General features: G+C 42.5%; 2 protein-coding genes across 3 annotated transcripts; one reads left to right on the forward strand and one right to left on the reverse strand.

The window, feature by feature from the left end:
• Positions 1-1725: 1725 nt before the first annotated feature.
• Positions 1726-3527, forward strand: LOC311127532 (la-related protein 6-like; the record flags this gene model as incomplete). The annotated part of the gene is made up of 3 exons (XM_084159352.1): positions 1726-1751; positions 2093-2330; positions 2481-3527. The coding sequence occupies 3 exons, from the start codon at positions 1726-1728 to the stop codon at positions 3525-3527; spliced, it is 1311 nt and encodes a 436-aa protein (XP_084015478.1).
• A 1805-nt stretch (positions 3528-5332) lies between these two features.
• On the reverse strand, positions 5333-9355 carry phax (phosphorylated adaptor for RNA export). 2 transcript variants are annotated; one of them, XM_084158904.1, is made up of 6 exons: positions 9197-9355; positions 8969-9083; positions 6851-7488; positions 6555-6675; positions 6235-6318; positions 5333-6078 (listed from the first exon to the last, which is right to left on the reverse strand). In XM_084158904.1, exons 1-6 carry the CDS (start codon positions 9283-9285, stop codon positions 5785-5787), a joined length of 1341 nt encoding a protein of 446 aa, XP_084015030.1. In that variant the 5' UTR covers positions 9286-9355; the 3' UTR covers positions 5333-5784. The 2 variants fall into 2 exon arrangements, with proteins under 2 accessions (XP_084015030.1, XP_084015029.1); XM_084158903.1 differs by lacking the exon at positions 9197-9355 and having other exon boundaries at positions 8969-9153.
• Positions 9356-22040: the final 12685 nt, after the last annotated feature.

Raw genomic sequence — 22040 nt, forward strand, 5'->3', positions numbered from 1 at the left:
GGATATAATGGCTTACATGTGTATAGAGAGCGCAATAGTTATGTCCCCTCCCCCACCCCCCCATAAAAAAAAAGTGGTTGTCCCACTGGCTATCATAAGTTGAATGCACCAATTTGTAAGTCGCTCTGGATAAGAGCGTCTGCTAAATGACGTAAATGTAATGGACAGATAGAGGGCTGCATCAAAAGGGAGCCTCTGCTGTTCAGTGCAGTTGATGTAAACATCGATTTTAATCACAATTTACATCTCCACCCACAAATAATCTCCACCCACAAATAATATTGTAAACTTGGTGTTTCTGTTAACACCATAATGATCTTATCACACAGGTATGACATTGAACAAAGAAGCCCGGCAGAGAGCATTCCTACTCACTGATTACATCATAATTTATAATGAAGTGATATTGGTTGTCTTGTCACATCCCAAAGCTTAGCTAAGACTACATTTCATTTTGCTACACATGGATGGAGAGAGAGATGGACAGAGGTTTGAGTCCCCCTGCTGGACATCAGATACTGTCTCGTTTTCCAGCTGCTTGTCAACACTAAAAGAAAGACAAGTGCATCATGAAGAGTTGAATTAACTCAAGGTTGAGTTAGCGGGTTTAGTTAACAGGTTAACTCAAGACAATGAAAAAGTGACATAAGTGATAAATGATAATGAAATAATCAGAACAGCGATAACAAAAAACACAAGGATACTAGAAATGGCTTAGGGTGTCATTCTTGTTCTAATAGTGCTGTATGGTATTTTATGTTAATAAAGCTTTATATAATAAGTATCAGCTCATTATGTAGTTATTTATATATGGTCTGTGCTATCTGGGATCCTTGGGACATCCCTATCCCATTGAAGTTGACATTTTAAATGGTGAAGTTAAGGGTTAAGGTTAGGTTTAGGTAAGGGCTATGGTTAAGGTTAAGGTTAGAGTTTAGGGTAGGGACGTCCCAAGGACCCCAGATACCACTGACTATATATGGTGTAGGATAATGTCTGTATGAAAATGATAATAAAATGCCTACTTGTGTAATAACACAATGTTTATGGCATTGTCATTCAGTTGAAATGTTTTTCTTTACTGTCTTTTGCTTTGATGTAAAAACCAAATAATTACATAGGCCTAATTATATGTGTATATCAAGGTGATGCCAGAAAGCAAAAATACATAAATACCGGTAGCCAAATTGAAGCAATCTAAAGGGGAACCAACCGCTCAAATAGTTTTGGTACATATGGAGCTACTGAAAATGATAACATACCGTTACATTTCATGGCTGTTATTATACCGATCTATGGGCTTTCCTGAGATAAATTATCTGGTATAACTTTTATCTTGTTCATTTTATTTCAAGAACATCCGTTTATTTCTTTATGACCGAATTGCGCGTCCTTTGGAAAGGTTTGAATGGTTGCAATAACGTCAGACGGAAGCGATATCCTTTTTTGGTGAAATCCTGTTAAGAGTTATTTTGAATGAAAAGTGTAGGCTATTTTAAGCCCACACAAACTCGAGAGCTGCTTCGTGATGAGAGCCCCCGCCATCTCCACTTGACCGGTGCGGCTCGAGACTATAAATTCGCGCGCAATGGTCATGGGAGGACATAAACACCTGTATCTGCAAGTAGATTGTAGTTGGAGAAATGTAACGTATCTCGTCAGAGAATCTTTTCGAAAGCAAGAAGAACGTCTAATGTTCAGGAGGACCAGGGACGGAGAGCAGAAATGGAGAGCCCCATAAGTGAAGACAGGCAAGTGATATTATCTATGAATGTATGTTGTTTTAATTTGCCTACAAGTTGACAAATTAAAATGTATGTCTGGTCAATGAATGGCATAAATTGAATGCACAATCTGGGATTTCAATGAGTGACATCGACTCTTCAAGAATATAGGCCTATGCCTTATGATTCTATTCGTTGTATAACTGTCTTGCCCAGAATAACCAATACTCCATGGTGTTATGGTTGTTATTTGAGTCTTGGTAAACAAATTTACACAGATCCCAGAATGTGGCTTTAATTTAACAAAATATAGGAAATTAGGCATTTAAATACTGTTATCATACAGTATGGTAATTGTGGTCTGAAAGTCTTTTTTTTTTTTGTTCTCTTAGATTTATCTGCCGACCTTTTTACAATGAAAATTATAAAGACATGGAGTTGGATGATTGGTCACCTCCAGATGCTGATCTTACACAGAAGATGGTGACCCAAATAGAACACTATCTTTCTGATGAAAATCTAGCAAAAGATGCATTCCTTTTAAAACATGTAAGAAGAAACAAGATGGGTTATGTGAACATAAAGCTGCTGACATCTTTTAAAAAGGTGAGTAACTTTTCTTTTCCCTAATTTTCCAATTAATGCAACTGAAAAAAATATCCTGTTTTAAATATATTGACTTCAATTTTGTTATAACACATTTTTATATCAAGGGATTGAGATATTAACTTGACATTTACATCCATGTTCTATTAGATGAAGCATCTAACCAAAGACTGGCGAGTCACAGCCTACGCCCTAAATTACTCCTCCAAACTAGAAGTCAACAAGGAGGGCAACAAGGTCCGTCGCAAAGACCCAGTCTCGGAGTCCCTCTTGGTTCAGGTGCCCAGCAGAATTCTGTTTGTGTGGAACATCTCTGCTGCGCTGACCTCTAGTGGTAATGGTGGAAATGAAGACGTCCCTGCACCCCAGACGAGCACTATGGAAACTGCCATCACTCTCCTGGAGCCCTTTGGAAGCATCTGCACAGTGAGGGTGTTCCGGCCGGGGAAGGAGCTCCCACCAGAAGTCCAGAGGTTCGCCTACAGGTACCCTGAGCTGTGCTCCCAGGAAAGTGTTCTGGTAGAGTATGAGGACTTGGAAGGCGCCGGCAGAGCCTACCACCAGCTGTCCCAGTCCGAGGACTCTGTGAGAGTCGTCCTGATCGGGAGGACGTCAAAGAAGAAAGCAGGCCATAAGTTGGGAAGCTGTGTTGAGGAGAGAGGTGCCGGTAAAGGTGCATCAATCGCCAACCGCTGCTTGGAGCAGCTCCAGTTCCGAGGGAACGACTCTTTGGCGTGGAGTTCGTCCGGCGAATCCGAGGTGGCCTCTCCGCTACACATGCCTCGGTTCTCCTCGGGCCAGGTATGCAGGAGCCCCTGGGACAGCCCTCGCTCCAGCCCCTACCACAGCCCCAGGGTCCTCCGGGCACCTCTGCCTGCCCCTCCGCGGGTCTCCCCGCTCCTGGCCTCCGAGATGTGGAGGAGCCCCGACACCAGCCCGGATCTCAGTCGACGCAACTATGACAACTCGTCCGATAGCAGCAGCCTCTGGTTCCAGAGGCGTAAACTGGCTGCGGTGCAAGCATCCTCCCTGGATGACAGCAACAGCAGTATGCAGGGTAGTCTGGGTATTAAGAGGGTCCTAATGGGGGATTCCCTGCCCCCTGGGGTCATCCGGTTCCCCTACGGGCCAGATGGGACAAGAGGATTTCCCAGCTCCATCGTAGGAAGAACACTTCAGTACACCCTCAAGACATGACCAATGCTGTTTGTGTTGTTTGTTATACGTTTCAGGAAGTAATCTATTGAATTTGATAGATTTGATCATTTTACAGTCTCTTATAGACCTGTGTGCAGTAAAGACTGTAAAAAGCATCTTGAAGGTGAATTCTAGAAATAAAATGTAGGGACGGTATCCCGAAAATGCCTAGTTCTGGACTAAGATGCACTTCCAATGGAGTATCTCCCCTGAACATGTTATAAGGACTAGGACTTCTAACCGTTATGCTGTTAAATCCTGTGGCTAACATCTCAACATCCACCCACACAGTGACTATACCTTAACTTCCTATCTTTCCTCATTCTATGACTCAGCTGCAGTTATTTATATTCTTAAAAAGCCCAGTGCAGTCAAAAACGTGATGTTCCTGTGTTTTATATACATTTCCACACTATGAGGTTGGAATAATACTGTGACGCTGCCCTGTTAGTGTAAGAGCTGTTTGAAAAGGCCGCCTGAAATTTCTGCCTGTTTTGGTGGGATGGAGTTTTGGCCTGCCTATCAACAGGCGGTAAATTAGTTAATAGACCAATAAGAAAGAGAGTTCCAAACCTCTCTGCCAATAACAGCTAGTTTTCCCCTCCGCACTCAGACCACTCCCAGACAGTCTTAGCAAAATTCTTTGTTGATAAATTGCTCTTTGCTAAGAAGCTATTTTTGACCATTTTTAATAGAAAACGATCCCAGTAAGATATTTAATTGTTACCCTGTAATGATTTGATATTGAGATCAAAACGGCTGCTGTTTTGACTGAGTGCAGGTCAACATTGCACCGTGCTCTAGTGGAGAAAAGCTGTTTGTATATTTATAACACGAATGTCGCCATGACAACATTTGTAAGTGACTCTGGATAAGAGCGTCTGCTAAATGATGTAAATGTAAAACATGGGAAACTGCCGGAGGCCTCAAGGACTGTGTCGAGAGTCCCTGCACTACAGCAAAGGGCTTCTTTTCTGATTCAAAAGGCTGACAATGACGAAAATTATGCCTCATGAGAGCTCTTTTGTTTGCTTTTGTTGGCGTGTCGATTAAAATATATGACGAAGTCTCTTGAATGGGTGAGGAGCTTTTACATGATTACTGTGAACTTTAATTTCCACCCATCATAAAATCACATTAGTATGAAAAGTAGTTGACCAAAATAGCATAATTTCCCATCCCATGTCTATTGCTGGCCAATCAATGACTACCACAGGGCAAGATAACACATATCAGCCTGAATGGTGTACACTACCCATTCATTCCCATTCAGATGTGAAGAAATTAGACAAATCTAAATACAATTGATTACATCATCATACTGTATTAAAGCAAAGGGTGGACAATGAAAGAGTTTAATAATATTTTGCAATTGTCCCTATTTTCTATAAGGAATGTGTTGAAACACAAAACTGATTTTTTTCCTAGATGTCATCCAGAGACGGGGGGAAAAAAAGGCAATGGGTTAAGAAACTGGAGTAATTTAGTGCTTTATCTCACAATGCAACATAACCGAAAGAGTCTCAAACTAATGAAACAGACCTTGGGTTCTCTGAAGATGCATGCATTTTTCATAACACTCAACATTACTGGCTTGTGATCAAATCTATCCAAAAAAAAAGGGTGGAACCAACATAAATTGTATTTAAAGAAAATTCTCAAAACGGATTTGATCTTACTCAAGTCTTCTAAGGATTGGTCTTAGTGCAGTTCCCCTGTACATGACAAACACTCAGAGATCCTGTTCAATCCAACTAGCGCACAAACAAAACCCCCTATAAACATATACAGTAGACAGCAAGTAGCCATTCCTTACGTGACATATTTTCACCTTACATCTTTATTGTGGACAAACAGAGCATTAGTAAAGAAGCCAAACTAAATCTTATGCTTTCCAGGACACAAATATGAGGGGTTGGTATCCATTTATGGAGAAAAACATTTTCTGTTGTTGAAATTAGCAGTCAGGTGGTATATGTGGTTAGTAACTAGCTGCTCTGTAAGCACGTTGCTAACGCGAACAAATCTTGATACAAACTTTGGTCTTCAACTGACAGATAAAGAGGAAAACTTAATTTGTTAGACTAACATGAGGATGAAGGTCTAGTATTACATAGCGCTGTCGTGGACAGTAATTTACAGTGCATTCACCATTTTGTGTCTGAGCAGCGTCCGTCTGTCACAGTGGATGCCACAACCTTGTGGGACGTCCTCATTGGGAAGTGCACAAGTTCAGACACTGGGCTGTCATTTTGAATCAAAAGACCTCCAGGTCAGCAGCGTTGTAGACTACGGGTGTGTCCTCAGTGCCCATGGCAGGTTCTGGCTCTGGCTCCGGTTCCTGTTGGCCCTCCTCTTCGGCAACCACCTCTAGAGACTCCAAGGCCTCGTTGGTGTCGCTGGCGAACGTTTCTCTGGAGACATCGTCGTGTTCCTGCAGGTTCAGCGTGTTGATGGCCTGCTTCATCTTCTTGGCGACAACGTGTCGCCTTCGCTTCTGCGCTGACTTCTTGCCCTTGTAGTCCTTCTGGATTTCGTCGTAAAATATTTCCTGTTAAAAAAATTACATGTTTACAGAAATTACATTATTAAAAATGTAGTGTGTGCATATGGGGAGAACAGAAAAAATATAGGCCTACACTGATTCAGTGGACGGGATTAGAGAAGTACATGAAAAGCCACTTGATTTTAGTCTCAAGTGTCATACCTTGAGGTGCTCACTAGTGATACTGGGAGTGTTCTTCAGCAAGTTGAGATACACCCCTCCAGGAGTCCGTCGCCTGCTGCCATCCTACAGTGAGGTGAACATACCAAATTGGCAAATAATTTCACACAGACTTAACAAGTGGTTACAGACCAGTCTAGCATAAGGGTTCTAATTCAAATCTGTTTAGAAAGGCATGCAGTTACACAAGTGTTGATTAATTGCGACGAGAATTGGGACATTATGGTTATCATATAACAGGAGTTGTCAATTAACTCAGCTATATCTATCTCATATAAACTGAAACGAGAACAGATGCATACCATAGTGTACACACCACCAGTCTCCTCAAGTGTGGCAGTCTCTCCAAGCAGTTCAATTGCTTTCTTCTTCCCAATGACTCTCACTATTCGCTCAATCAATTCCTTTTTGGGCTCTTGTAGCCTTGAGGGGAGAAAAGGGATCCGCAAGTTAGTATGAGGTTATTGTACGACTGTGTGATATCGTTGACACTGTGGAAAGAAGAAAATAATGACATTGTATTTAGCCCGCATGGCAAGCCAAACATTTCATATGGCCAAATATTACATAGCCGAGATACTCCAACCAACCAGCTCACCTGTGGGCTATCTCTTCAATCACCCTGTCGTCTGGGTCTTCCTCTGTGATCTCATACCGGCCCTTGATGTCCATCTCAGCCCTGGGGCCCAGCCTCTCTTTGGCCGATCGCTTCCTCTTAAAATGGCCGCCTCCATTCTCTTCGGCGGCCGGCCCGCCGCGCTTCATGTACTCATCCAGCTGAGTGTCCAACATGGCTACCTCGCCCGGCTCCTGTTCCTCCCTCTCCTTCTCCATGAGCTTGCGGGCCAGGACGTAGTTGTAGGTCTCCACCTGCCTGCTGGCCATGCTAATGGCACCATCCACACCAAGGAAATCCAGCTCAGCTTCCACTGCCTGCTGGGTCTGCTCCTGAACCACAGAGCCCCAGATGTTGTTGACTTTGCGGCCGCCTGGTGCACCCGGGTTAGCCTGGGGGGCTACGAAGCGGGGAGTGGGGACCGGAGCAGGTTGGGGAGCGTTGGAGCACTTCTGCCGCTTCCGCCTCCACACCGCTGCGTCCTCATCAGAGTCTGGTTCGCTATCGCTGGAGTCTGCGGTTCTCATGGTGCTGCGGTAGCTTGTGGCTGACGGGGCTGTCTGTGGAAGGGCCCTGCTCTGGAAAGACTGGCCACTGAAAGTAGGAGCTGCTGCAGGCATCTAGGTGGTAAGAGAAGAGAAGACTGTCAGATCATTTTCAGATGTCAGAATGACAAAGCCTTTTAAATCTATACAAGTGATTAAAATAAACAATCGTGCACAAAGTAAATTATACAAGGCCATTCAAAAACGTCTTAAACGTTAAGTCCCCTATTTAGGGGACTTTGACCGGTTCTGGACCAGTTCTGACCTACATTTTTGTGCACTCCGTGAATGCTTTGGTGGTCCTGTTTCACATGCCGTTCTCCGCTCTCATCTGAGATGCAGTATGTTAAATCTGACACCTCACTTGCATAAGGAGTGACATGTCACATTTTCTGGCCTATCCAGACAAAGGATCAATTTCCTCTGCCTGTGAACCTCGCAGCTCTGCTTACAATACGGCATATGAAACAGGAGACCCTAGAGTTTAATCTCACAGTGATGTTCTCAGATGGATTTAGAGCACTCAACATAAAAAATAAAAAAATGTAGAATTTAAACAAGACCACTTTCTCTTCGTCACAGAGGGATGAAATCCCTTAAAGCTGAAGTTGTAAAGAGTCAGCAGGCATCTGAATGGCGTCTCCACTTTGCTCAGAGGACACTGGGCAGAAAATGCTCTCTAGTTATATGAAATGGTGCTAATTTTGTACTGTCACCATGTATGATCATATCTATTTTAAAGTTATAAGAAAGGTGAAATATTATAGTAAGTCATTTCTAAATAAATGTCTTACTATATTTAGAAAGCTTTTCAATCATTTCAAGCCCTATTCCCCCACTTTTGTGGAATAGGAAAACAATGTATGAATTTTCATATTTGTATCATTTTTACTGTGTACTTTGTGTCCTGAAAAGTGACTACCTCAGCAATTTATAACAATTTATACCAGAAAGGTGAGATTTTAATATTTCTGGCAGTATAAGTATTACTAGGTATTGTTTATGGCCCTCGTGATAAATAATTACTTTTGGGTATGTACATTTTTACAAAAAATGTAACAGGTTTTAATAGCAAAGTATTTTTACAAAAAATGTAACAGGTTTTAATAGCAAAGTAGTAGGCCCCTCTGATTAACGTTAGTTGACATGTAATCTCTTGTGGACAGATTCATGTGAAGTGACCATTTTTCGAGAATTACTTCTAGATAACCGAGATTAGATGACGTGCAGCAGAGTCAGAAATTAGCTTGACAGTGTCCACACCATAGCAACGCGAACTAGCTAGCTAGCTAAATGTAGCACACACTTGCACTAGGACCACTAAGACTTGAAACAAAAAAAACTACAGCAGTCTTTGTGGACGACGTGCTCCTCTAGCAAGCTGTAACTAAAGACTGTTCTTCAATTTGTGCTGTAGCTACGTTGCAAAGCTAGCGTCCCGAACGTAGCTAACGTTAGCTAGCTTTAGCTAATGTTTGCTTCCATTCCCACTTTGCAGAATCAAACAATCCATATTGCTCATGTTTAAGAACGTCTAAATGAATTATCTCCTTACCTGGGGTTTAACATCAACTGTGGATCCCATTTCTGAATCAGAGTTTGATCCAGAAATCTCTCCATCCTCCAAATCATCCATTGTGTCGCTGCAAACACCCGCCATTTCTCCAGTCCTACTCGGAAGTAAATAAAAGTTACCCACACATACGTCACAACGTTTTTCCTCTTGATAAATTATATTTAAATTGTTATAGTTTGTGATTCAAAAGCAAGACATGAACAATACCCGTGTAAATATAGATCATTGTAGCTAGCTATATTTATATAACTACAGTTTGCTGGTATATAACCATACAAATTAACACTGAAAAACATATAGCAGAGGATGGTTTCGATCCATCGACCTCTGGGTTATGGGCCCAGCACGCTTCCGCTGCGCCACTCTGCTCTTAGTATGCATGTAACGTTGTATCAGTTTACAGTTCCACTGTAACAAAGTACTTATATAATATACTTTAGTAATCCGATTCAAATATATCCCCTTTCTCTAATCACCATTACTATTATTATCATAATAATAATAATAATAATAATAATAATAATAATTATTATTATTATTATTTATATTTATTATTATTATTATTAATATATTTTTTGTACTGTTATTGTTGATGTCATAATCGCACTTCGCTAGTGGCTTTGTCATTCATGCTAATAAAGCTTTACTGAATCTGAATCTCCCATCACAGTTAATCAATACGGTAATGATGTTGACAATAAATCAAACTGAACTATTACAGTTTTGATTTAAATCGGCTTGAAAATCTATGGCAAGACTTGAAAATGGCTTTCTAGTAATGATCAACTCCCAATTTGACAGCACTTGAAGAATTTTAAAAGAATAATGTGCAAATATTGTTCAATCCAGGTGTGCAAATGTAATGGTGTAATTAAACTGTTAAATTCCTGCATAAAATGGGTATTATGCCACCTACTGGTAGATTAGTGTGTTTACATTGTCTAATACACTCAGTGATAAAGGTATGGTATTCTGGGTCATCCACAGCAGATTTATGTAGAATTGCAGTGGGTGAGTTGAACATTGAATAGTCCTGGGATAGAAATGTATGAAGTTGACATTGCATCATAAAATCCACCGTTTACATCGTACATTAGCAATTTATGTTATTAGTAACTACTGTTGTTGGTTTGGCGTTAAATAAACCACTCTTTATATGTTATTTGCTGAATTTCATTTTTCAATGTGGGTTTTATGCTAGTTAAAATTCCCTCTTTGCAGTTGGTAGTGAACTCGAAAATGCATCTTCTTTAGGAGTGATATTTATATCCCGTCGACTACTGATCATTCATCAATACTGTGTCTGTCCCATCATTGCAGGTAATTTATGACAAATGTATAAAGTATATGTTTTATAAACTCATGAGCACCAGCCAGCGTATTAGCCTGGTTTTGTTAGTTTAGGAAAATATGTGGTACATTCTAGGTGTCTTATATTTCTTCGCCACAAGAGTGTGACATTGAGTAATTTTTCAGGTTAATTTGATATATTTTGAATACTAAAATGGATGATAGTTTATTGTGATGTTGTAAATATGAGATTACACATGGAAACAATGTATTTATTTTTATTATAGTAAATTAGGAATTATTAGAAATTGTTAAATCCACTATACGATCACAATGACTTTGATAGACATTTTGATTATTTATTTTTGTTAGTACATTATACAGCAGATTTATGGAGAATTGCTGTGGGAGTGATATTTATATCCTGTTGACTACTGATCATTCATCCATTCTGTGTGTCCCATCATTGCATCTTTGGAAATAAATGAACTATCCAACCATTGCTACTTCCTGTGTTGACTTGGACTGGACCAGGAAGGTCACACAAAGCTCTTAGAGATTTACCCAGAAAGACTCACAGCTGTAATCACTGCCAAAGGTGATTCTAACATGTATTGACTCAGGGGTGTGAATACTTATGTCAATGAGATATTTCTGTATTTCATTTTCAATACATTTGGAAAAGATTCTAAAAACATGTTTTCACTTTGTCATTATGGGGTATTGTGTAGATGGGTCAGAACAAAATCCATTTAATCCATTTTGAATTCAGGCTGTAACACAACAAAATGTGGACTAAGTCAAGGGGTATGAATACTTTCTTAAGGCACTGTATAGCGTACCGTGCAATACAATCTTCTATATATATATAAAATAAAATAAAAGTTGTACAATGTGCTCTGCAATATAATATAATAATAATATGCCATTTAGCAGACGCTTTTATCCAAAGCGACTTACAGTCATGTGTGCATACATTTTTACGTATGGGTGGTCCCGGCGATAAGATAAGATAAGATAACCAGTTTGATTTCTAAACCAGATGAGTTCTCAAATAGCAGCTGCCCTATACCATGGTGGGCATGCATAATGCTGGATGCATTGGACTATAAGGTATGGATAATGATAAAGAGCCTGTAGGATTATAGAAAAAGTAGTTGGGAAATGAATGTTTGAGTTTCAAAAATGAAATGTTCAGTGAATGTGAGTATAGTATATTTAGGTGGTTTAAATGATTAACATCAAATCAAATAGTGTTTCACCATTTATTGAGTACGGAGACAAATAGCAAAGGTGTCTCAGGCAGTATTTGAAGTATCTAAATATAGTGTAACCTACAAATCAATGTTTATCAAGTGCCATGGAGGGCACAATCTTATAATGTTTACCATCTATGGCAAAAGCCTGGGCCTCTGATAGAGACTGTAGAACTGTCATCAACGCATGCTTCAGTATTCCCCCTTCTCTCTAGGAGCATTTGTGTGCCAAGGCCCCATAGGCGTATCGAAAGGATCTGTTCTTCAAATTTAAAATGCACTAGACTGTGCAAGACAAAATCCACAAAGAAAAGACAACAGGCAAATGCATGTGTGGTCCCAATGTCTAAATAGTGACGGCTGGGCTAGTTCAAACTGCTGTAGGATGATTCTCCTCACAGGTGAGTGAATCAGCCCATGCTTGGTGATCTCTGGGAGCAGGACACAGGAGAGCTGAATAGATAATGTGAGACAAAAGTGAGAGACAAGAATGAATAAAATAAATCACAGCAAAGGAATGTAGTTTGTGAGCTAGAAAATGAACATCCTGACAGTTTGAGGCAGGGTGCTCTGCAATCATCCCACTCCAACTATTGACAGGATAATATGGCATTTCTATTTTGTCAGTATGAATGAAATTAGTGAGTCCTGCCTTGATGACTGTATTAGATTTACACTACTTGTCCTATCGATTATTGTAGTGTTAAATTATTACTTGGAATAAACTGATAGCTAAAACGCTCCTTGTCCTGGTATGGTGAGATAACTCGATCCTGCGTTGGAATATGGCGATACAAGTGCTTATTTCAAAGAGCGCTCTGTAAGCCACACCCCAGTGGGCAGAGCTAGGCAAGTTGCACTGGGACACGTTTTAATATGAAGAAAAGCCTCTTATTTTACAATGGGTCCGCCGTGGTTCTGTGTAGCCTAGTTATGCTAAGTTATGATTTAATAAGTAAAAGATCTTTGAGTAGTAAACAGGGAAACAACAACAAGTCCCAGACAGTTCACAACAGAACATACCAGAGGGCAACCTAAATGATTGGGATCATCATGTTGCCACCAGTGTAAAGTACTTAAGTAAAAGTACTACTTAAGTCGTTTTCTGGAGTATCTGTACTTTACTTTACTATTTTATATCTTTTACAACTTTGACTTTTACTTCACTACATTCCTAAAGAAAATAATGTACTTTTTACTCCATACATTTTCCCCGACACCCAAAAGTACTTGTTACATTTTGAATGCTTAGCAGGACAGGAAAATGAGACATGAATTGTGTATGTGCCATTCAGAGGGTGAATGGGCAAAACATTTAAGTGCCTTTGAACAGGGTATGGTAGTAGGTGCCAGACGCACCGGTTTGTGTCAAGAACTGCAACGATGCTGGGTTTTTCACACTCAACAGTTTCCCGTGTGTATCAAGAATGGTCCACCACCCAAAGGACATCCAGCCAACTTGACACAACTGTGGGAAGCATTGGAGTCAACATGGGCCAGCATCCCTGTGTCCATGCCCCGACAAGGGCAAAGGGGGAAGGGGGTGCAACTCAATATTAGGAAGGCGTTCCTAATGTTTGGTATACTCAGGGTATACAGAAAATATGTGTTCAGATACAGTTGGTCTGTTGTGCCACCAAGGACCATTCTTACAAAACTACAGGAGACCCCAATGAATCAGGAGAACTTCACCTCGTAAGAATCAGACTTTCGGTGCCAGATTTATTGAAACTGTAATTCAGTGGGGTAAAATGTACAAGCAGCCCAATACGATAGCCACAGATTCTTAACAAATTTACTGTGCATATCGATGCAAACTGACTATTAAATTATACATACTTAAATGAAATAAACATATTGGTAGTTACATTTGACATTATTGTTATGCTTTAAGCCACACATAGGCCTATGCACAAGCAAAGCATACTGTATGTTCCAATATTTTGGTCAAACTTGGGCATTAGCAAACAGAATTACATTTCTCAGACAGTGTAGATCCCCTCTAACTGCTCGGAAAGACACTTGTATATTACAACAACAAAAAAATCATGCTGTTCTTCCCCAGCCACATCAATTAAAAAAGAAAGTTGAAATGCTGTTCTTCCCCAGCCACATCAATTAAAAAAGAAAGTTAAAATGCTGTTCTTCCCCAGCCGCATCAATTAAAAAAGAAAGTTAAAATGCTGTTCTTCCCCAGCCGCATCAATTAAAAAAGAAAGTTACAATGCTGTTCTTCCCCAGCCGCATCAATTAAAAAAGAAAGTTAAAATGCTGTTCTTCCCCAGCCGCATCAATTAAAAAAGAACGTTAAAATGCTGTTCTTCCCCAGCCGCATCAATAAAAAAATAAAGTTAAAATGCTGTTCTTCCCCAGCCGCATCAATTAAAGAATAAAGTTAAAATGCTGTTCTTCCCCAGTATCACGTTCGTTGATAAATGAGACGGACCAAGGCGCAGCGTGATATGCATACATGTTTATTTGGAATGAATAAACAAGCGACAAAACAACAAACTAAACAAAACGTGAAGTCCACGGTACACAAACAACATATCTCACACGGAACAAGATCCAACAACTACACAGTGCCAATAGGCTGCCTAAGTATGGTCCCCAATCAGAGACAACGAGCGACAGCTGCCTCTGATTGGGAACCACACCGGCCAACATAGATCTAGACATACTAGAACTACAACATAGAAATACACAACATAGAAACTACACACCCTGACTCAACATATACGAGTCCCCTGAGTCAGGGCGTGACAGTACCCCCCCCCCAAAGGTGCGGACTCCGACCGCGCAACATAAACATAACAGGGTAGGGGCCGGGTGGGCATTCCGCCTCGGAGGCGGATCCGGCTCAGGGCGTGACGACCTCTCACTCTTCGCCTCCCTGTTGCGCCCCTGGTCTGGTCTAGACCTCGGCGCGTTAATTCCCCTCTCCTTCCTTCCACTATACTCCAAGCCCTGTCTGGACCCTGGTGTGGGAGACCCCGAACCTGGAGAGGGGCTGACGTCTGGGTCTGGACTGGAGCCGCTGACCGGAGCTGGACTGGGCACCGGTGGAGCGGACTGCTCTGGCTCCGGAGTGGAGCCGCTGACCGGATCTGGACTAGACCCCGGTGGAGCGGACTGCTCAGGCTCCGGAATGGAGCAGCTGACCGGAGCTGAACTGGGCACCGGTGGAGCGGACTGCTCTGGCTCTGGAGTAAAGCAGCTGACCGGTGCTGAACTAGGCACCGGTGGAACAGGCACGGGCCGTGCCGGACTGGACACACACACCACTGGCTTGGTGCGAAGAGCAGGAACAGGCCGGACCGGGCTGGCGACGCGCACCACTGGTTTGGTGCGAGGGACAGGAACAGGCCGGACCGGGCTGGCGACGCGCACCACTGGCTTGGTGCGAGGGGCAGGAACAGGCTGGGCCGGGCTGGCGACGAGCACCACTGGCTTGGTGCGAGGAGCAGGAACAGGCCGGGCCGGGCTGGCGACGTGCACCACTGGCTTGGTGCGAGGGGCAGGAACAGGCCGGGCCGGGCTGGCGACGCGCACCACTGGCTTGGTGCGAGGGGCAGGAACAGGCCGGGCCGGGCTGGCGACGCGCACCACTGGCTTGGTGCGAGGGGCAGGAACAGGCCGGACCGGGCTGGCGACACGCACCACTGGCTTGGTGCGAGGGGCAGGAACAGGCCGGGCTGGCGACGCGCACCACTGGCTTGGTGCGAGGAGCAGGAACCGGCCGGGCCGGGCTGGCGACGCGCACCAGCGGGACTGGGTTCCTTTATTAACCCCCGCTCCTTCTGCTGCCTAACCAGCTCCTCTCGTCGTGCCTCTACACTTTCCTTCTCCCTTATAGCCTCCTGTAGCGCCTCCCTCTGACCGAATAACTTCTGCTCCCTCTGAACCAATAGCCCCCGTAACATGGTGGCCTCCTCTCCTAACCTGCAGATCCACCCTGTCGCGGCCTCCTGCTGCCTCGTTGTCCACACCGTGTGCCCCTCCCCAAAATGTTCTTGGGGTTGCCTCTCGGGTCTCCGTCGTCGGCACTCCTCTTCCCGTGAGGACTCCTCCGGGAGCCCCCACGAGTTAGGGAACAGAAACTCGTCGTCGTCGTCATCCTCCGACTCCTCAGTATAATACTGTTCACACTCCTCTTCCCAAGGTCGTAGGGACCCAAACTGAAAACCAACCGGGTGCAGTGGTCGGGGCTCTTCTCTCACGCTCCCCGTCCACCCCTTTAGCCCCCCCAAAATGTTTTATTGGGGCTGTCTCTCGGGCTTCTTCCTCGACCGGCTTCCTCTGTGCTGCCGTTGCTCCTCTCCTGCCTGGGCATCTACCTTTGCCCATGGCCCTTTCCCCGCAAATATCTCCTCCCATGACCACCATTTGCCCACCTGTGACATGGCAATTCGCTCTTCCTGGGCACGCTGCTTGGTCCTCGTTTGGTGGGATCTCCTGTCACGATCGTTCATGAACGGGTCAGACCAAGGCGCAGCGTGATATGCATACATGTTTATTTGGAATGAATAAACAAGCGACAAAACAACAAACGAAACGAAACGTGAAGTCCACGGTACACAAACAACATACCTCACACGGAACAAGATCCCACAACTACACAGTGCCAATAGGCTGCCTAAGTATGGTCCCCAATCAGAGACAACGAGCGACAGCTGCCTCTGATTGGGAACCACACCGGCCAACATAGATCTAGACATGCTAGAACTACAACATAGAAATACACAACATAGAAACTACACACCCTGACTCAACATATACGAGTCCCCTGAGTCAGGGCGTGACACCCAGCCGCATCAATTAAAAAATAAAGTTAAAATGCTGTTCTTCCCCAGCCGCATCAATTAAAAAATAAAGTTAAAATGCTGTTCTTCCCCAGCCACATCAATTAAAAAAGAAAGTTAAAATGCTGTTCTTCCCCAGCCGCATCAATTAAAAAAGAAAGTTAAAATGCTGTTCTTCCCCAGCCGCATCAATTAAAAAATTTAGTTAAAATGCTGTTCTTCCCCAGCCACATAAAAATAAAATGCTGCTCCCCATGCAGCCTCATCAATTGACATAAAAAACGATACATTCTGGTCCGCAGCCTCATCAATGGGTTGCCTGAAACAGATTCAGAATTGTGGCTTCAACAATTAATTATGCATTATATTGCTGACAGTAAAATAACAAATCGGTGCAGAACAAAAAGTACTCACGGCTCACGCTGACCTACAAAACATAGAGAATGGGACACTGAAGGCCAATCCACACATGCAATGTGGAACCATCGATGGCAGCTATCAGAAAAAAGGGGCCATAGAAAAAAAACGTGTACATGAGTCATATCTCTATAGGAGACGATTAATATACAGTGTTACTGAAATAGCTTGTTTTAAAGTAATCTTACCCATAAAGTTTCTGTTGTTCCATCAGGTGTTGATGTTCTGTGGATAGAGGCATATTTAAATGCATTTATCAATGGTTAGAACGTCAAGTGCAGGTCTATTTCACAGAGCATTTGGTCCACGTGTTCCATTTGTGTAGAGAAATACGTTTTCTTACCTCGTAGAAGGCAAACTGACAAAATAAATCTGAAATTTGGCATTCAACTCCTACTGTAGCAGTAACAAGGACCAGTCTAAAACACACTATTACAGGAACAGTACCTATACAGGAGAATGCTCAAAGTCATGTCTCCAATGTCCACCTACTTTGCACATAAACACTCCACATGAACGGTAATCCGGCTGATAGGGGTGTGGGACCTTGAAGGCTTTCCACCTAGGGACTTTGCAGCCTGGCATTTCCATTAACTGCTTAAAAACAGAAGTACAGCATTTGCCACGGTTGCCTAATGAAGTTGAAAATGATCCATAGCTTAGTAAGAAAAGTTAAAGACTACATTAACTTACTTAGTTTTGGCTTTGCTTTCCCTCTGCTCCCCCCATGCATAGAGTTTAGGTAGGTCACCTTCTGCTCTTTTGGTTACATAACCTTTTCAAACAATATACACAGAAGTAGGAGACAGGAGGGCCGGAGGGGGAGGAGGTCCCGAGGAAACAGGTGGGACGGAGGGGGAGGAGGTGGTCCAGGTTTATCTTGGGGAAGAGCTGTCCATCCCTACCCTTCCTGATGTCAACACTCTTCCCCTCAATGTTTGTGACCATGTATGGGCCCAGGTTGTCCCTCTCCAGTTTGCCTCCTTTCCTCCGCAGGACCTTGTCGCCGACCTTAAAAAACGACATGGTCCCCTTCTGCTAGTTTTCGCTTCCTCGTCCTCTCCTGGGCTTTGGCCACATTTCTGAGAACAATTACATTAATCTCCTCCTGCCTCCTCAGCCTTTCAAAGAGTGTCTTCGGCCAGGATGTCTTCGGCCCTGACACACACCTATAAAGCAAGGAAAAGTCTAAACAGGCCACAGAAAGGTTTACTAGACACTAACAGAAATAGCTGAAATAGGAGTTCAAGATCACTAACTTCCTGAAATGTGTGAGGTACCTCGCCTCTTTCCCAAAGTGGAGGAAGGACAGAGAGTACCCAGTTGTCATCTGCTTCTTGGTCCTCCGCCCAAACATTATGGACTCAAAAGATTTGCAGAGGGTCCTGAAAATACAAGTACAATTGTTGGAGAGCTTGCAGACATGGTAAAGGCCAGATTGTACACCTCAATACTTAAAATATCTAGCAGTTCGTCACTGTTTCGAGTCTTAGTACCTACCTTTGAACGGTTCCATTCAGGAGCTCCACCAACCCGTTAGTGTGAGGGTTATATGGCGCGCAAAAGCTCCTTTGGATGCCAAGTTTGGCACACAATGCCGTGTTTATCTGTGCATTTTCAGAGGAGAAAATACAGTTATAAAAGTTATAACATTATTATAACATAACTATAACACTCATCTACATAATTGCATCACCATATCTCTTGTGCTTTCCCCAAATAATAATATTTTCATAATCATATCTTAATCTACATGCAGTAATCATGTGATATTCTGAAACCTACGTCATTGGCGAATTTGCGCCCCTGATCCATAAGGATCCGCATTGGAGCACTGGATTTATAAAACCAGGTGACATTGCACCCTGACACCTCTTCTGCAGACTTCCTCTTCACAGAGAATGCCTCACTACACCTGGTGAAGTAATCCACCATTATGCAGATGTAGTCACCAATGTTGGGTACAAGTGGCTCCACCAGGTCCATTCCCACCAACTCCCAGGGTTCTTAGGTAAAAAAAAAAAAAAAACAGCTGTGGAAATCCACAAATATAGAATTTGCATCTTCAGGTGTTCTGACCAGGTGTGGAGAGTGTGGAGAGTCTTTGACCCGGGTGCACTTTTAATGAAGATCTCCATCTATTGAAATTAGACATTTGATAGGTTCACTGAACACCAGTGGGTGATTTCCACACATAGTACACTACCGTTAAAAAGTTTGGGGTCACTTAGAAATGTCCTTGTTTTCCATGAAAACATACATGAAATGAGTTTGAATAGGAAATCTAGCAAAATGCATAGGAAATGTAGTCATTGACACGGTTAGAAATAATGATTTTTAATTGAAATAATAATTATGTCCTTCAAACTTTGCTTTCGTCAAAGAATCCTCCATTTGCAGCAATTACAGCCTTGCAGACCTTTGGCATTCTAGTTGTCAATTTGTTGAGGTAATCTGAAGAGATTTCACCCCATGCTTTCTGAAGCACCTCCCACAAGTTGGATTGGCTTGATGGGCACTTCTTACGTACCATACGGTCAAGCTGCTCCCACAACAGCTCAATAGGGTTGAGATCCGGTGAGTGTGCTGGCCACTCCATTATAGACAGAATACCAGCTGACTGCTTCTTCCCTAAATAGTTTTTGCATAGTTTGGAGCTGTGCTTTGGGTCATTGTCCTGTTGTAGGAGGAAATTGGCTCCAATCAAGCGCGGTCCACAGGGTATGGCGTGACGTTGAAAAATGGAGTGATAGCCTTCCTTCTTCAAGATCCCTTTCACCCTGTACAAATCTCCCACTTTATCACCACCAAAGCTCCCCCAGACCATCACATTGCCTCCACCATGCTTGACAGATGGCATCAAGCACTCCTCCAGCATCTTTTCATTTGGTCTGCGTCTCACAAATGTTCTTCTTTGTGATCCGAACACCTCAAACTTCGATTTGTCTGTCCATAACACTTTTTTCCAATCTTCCTCTGTCTAGTGTCTGTTATTTTGCCCATCTTAATCTATTCTTTTTATTGGCCAGTCTGAGATATGGCTTTTTCTTTGCAACTCTGCCTAGAAGGTCAGCATCCTGGAGTCACGTCTTCACTGTTGATGTTGAGACTGGTGTTTTGCGGGTACTATTTAATGAAGCTGCCAGTTGAGGACCTGTGAGGCATCTGTTTCTCAAACTAGACACTCTAATGTATTTGTCCTCTTGCTCAGTTGTGCACCGGGGCCTCCCACTCCTCTTTCTATTCTGGTTAGAGACAGTTTGCGCTGTTCTGTGATGGGAGTAGTACACAGTGTTGTACGAGATCTTCCATTTCTTTGCAATTTCTCGCATGGAATAGCCATCATTTCTCAGAACAAGAATAGACTGACAATTGCTGATGCTCCAGATACTCAACTAGTCTCAAGAAGGCCAGTTTTATTGCTTCTTTAATCAGCACAACAGTTTTCAGCTGTGCTAACATAATTGCAAAAAGGTTTTCTAATAATCAATTAGACTTTTAAAATGTTAAACTTGGATTAGCAAACACAACGTGCCATTGGAACACAGGACTGATGGTTGCTGATAATGGGCCTCTGTACGCCTATGTAGATATTCCATTAAAAATCAGCCGTTTCTAGCTACAATAGCCATTTACAACATTAACAATGTCTACACTCTATTTCTGATCAATTATATGTAATTTTTAATGGACAAAAAAAAATGCCTTTCTTTCGAAAACAAGGACATTTCTAAGTGACCCCAAACTTTTGAACGGTAGTGTATGTTTATGGATATTACTGGGCATGGATAATAATAATAATAATATGCCATTTAGCAGACGCTTTTATCCAAAGCGACTTACAGTCATGCGTGCATACATTTATTTTTTTTTGTGTATGGGTGGTCCCGGGGATCGAACCCACTACCTTGGCGTTACAAGCGCCGTGCTCTACCAGTTGAGCTACAGAGGACCTGGATAATAGGGATGCAATTCATCTTACCCTTCATCTTGAAGGTTTTATCCCTCCGTGTAACAGCAAACCGTTCTGTTTTAGCTGCATTGTCCTGGTATCTGCCGTGGACTTTAAAGTCCACAATTAACCTATACACCTCTGGATCCACTGTCTTACGTACTAATGGGGAATACATGTATTTGCCTGATTTGTTTAATATTAATAGTTAACAATTAATATGCTTAACAATAGTAGAGACATTTCCTAACTTCCAATGCTGTACTTTTCATGACGAGGCTCCCCTCTAGCTCCCTGCAGCTGGTCTGGGCGTGTAGTCAAGGACATGGGATAGAGATAAACTTCAGGAACAGATAGACCTGTATAGACCTGTATTGTTTCTCGTTGCTTCTGAGTAACCTGGTCACACGGTTAAAACAAAGAGCCTCAGAGTGACCACAGTTTTTCAGTTCATCCTGTCTTTTACTATCTTCCAAGTGCGCAGCTGTGTGGAGATATGGGCAGTAACAGAGCTAACGTTATCACTTGTGTGTGCGCTATGACCTGATACACATAGCCACAGGAAGAAAGCAAGATGGCTCCTGATCTGCCCAGGGGGGAGTGGCGTAATTGTATAAAAAGCAGAGATTGTTTTAAGACATTTTGTAGAATTTATGAGGAGCCATCCACATCATGTGTGACTCTGTATTAACTTCTACCTGCAATTGCATAACTAAAGATATTTTACATATACTCAGAAGTCGTTGTCTGTGTCATTTTCTAAAGCTTAAGGTTTGTTTAAGAATCAGAGAATATCAGCACTGTGCAAATTATCCTCTTCACTGCTACTGCAACAACTTGTGTCAGTTATTAGCCCTTTCTTTTTTAAACTATTTTTTTTTTAAACTAATGACTCAAAAAGGCGTGTGTCCATTAACATTGGCTGCATATCCATTATCCTTCTCCCAAAGTGCAGACTTGCACATTTCTTCTCATCCCAGGGATTTAACAAACGTGTAAAGTAGCTCAAGATGTAGGGCTCTGGTCAAAAGTAGAGCATTATACAGGGAAAAGTTATAGGGAATATGGTTTCCTTTTGGGATGCATTCTGTTTTTGAATGTTGAATTTTCTGAATTTGAAAATTCTGAAGTTTCAACAGACTGAACAGTCATGTACCAATGAGATTAATTAGTTGCATTGCAGTCGTGTGTGGTGTTGTTGCCATTCAGCCTCATCTAGCCTTGGTATGGAATAACTGATAAAAATACCTCAGCCTTAGGAAATAATTTCAATTGAAGTTGAAATGTAAAATGGTTAAGGTAAGGGTTAAGGTAAGGGAAGTAAGGGAAGTGGT

This window comes from Coregonus lavaretus (assembly GCF_964263955.1).
Source record: "Coregonus lavaretus genome assembly, chromosome: 4".
In the NCBI taxonomy this organism is placed as follows: domain Eukaryota; kingdom Metazoa; phylum Chordata; class Actinopteri; order Salmoniformes; family Salmonidae; genus Coregonus; species Coregonus lavaretus.

What these genes read in the sequence shown, in the direction of transcription:
- phax (XM_084158904.1), bottom strand. Translation starts at nt 9,285, where the DNA reads ATGTTTTTCAGTGTTAATTTGTATGGTTATATACCAGCAAACTGTAGT. An exon ending in ATTGAAGAGATAGCCCACAG is followed by an intron (nt 6,676 to 6,850) that starts GTGAGCTGGTTG and finishes TCTCCCCTCAAG; the next exon opens with GCTACAAGAGCCCAAAAAGG. An exon ending in TCACTAGTGAGCACCTCAAG is followed by an intron (nt 6,079 to 6,234) that starts GTATGACACTTG and finishes TTTTTTTAACAG; the next exon opens with GAAATATTTTACGACGAAAT.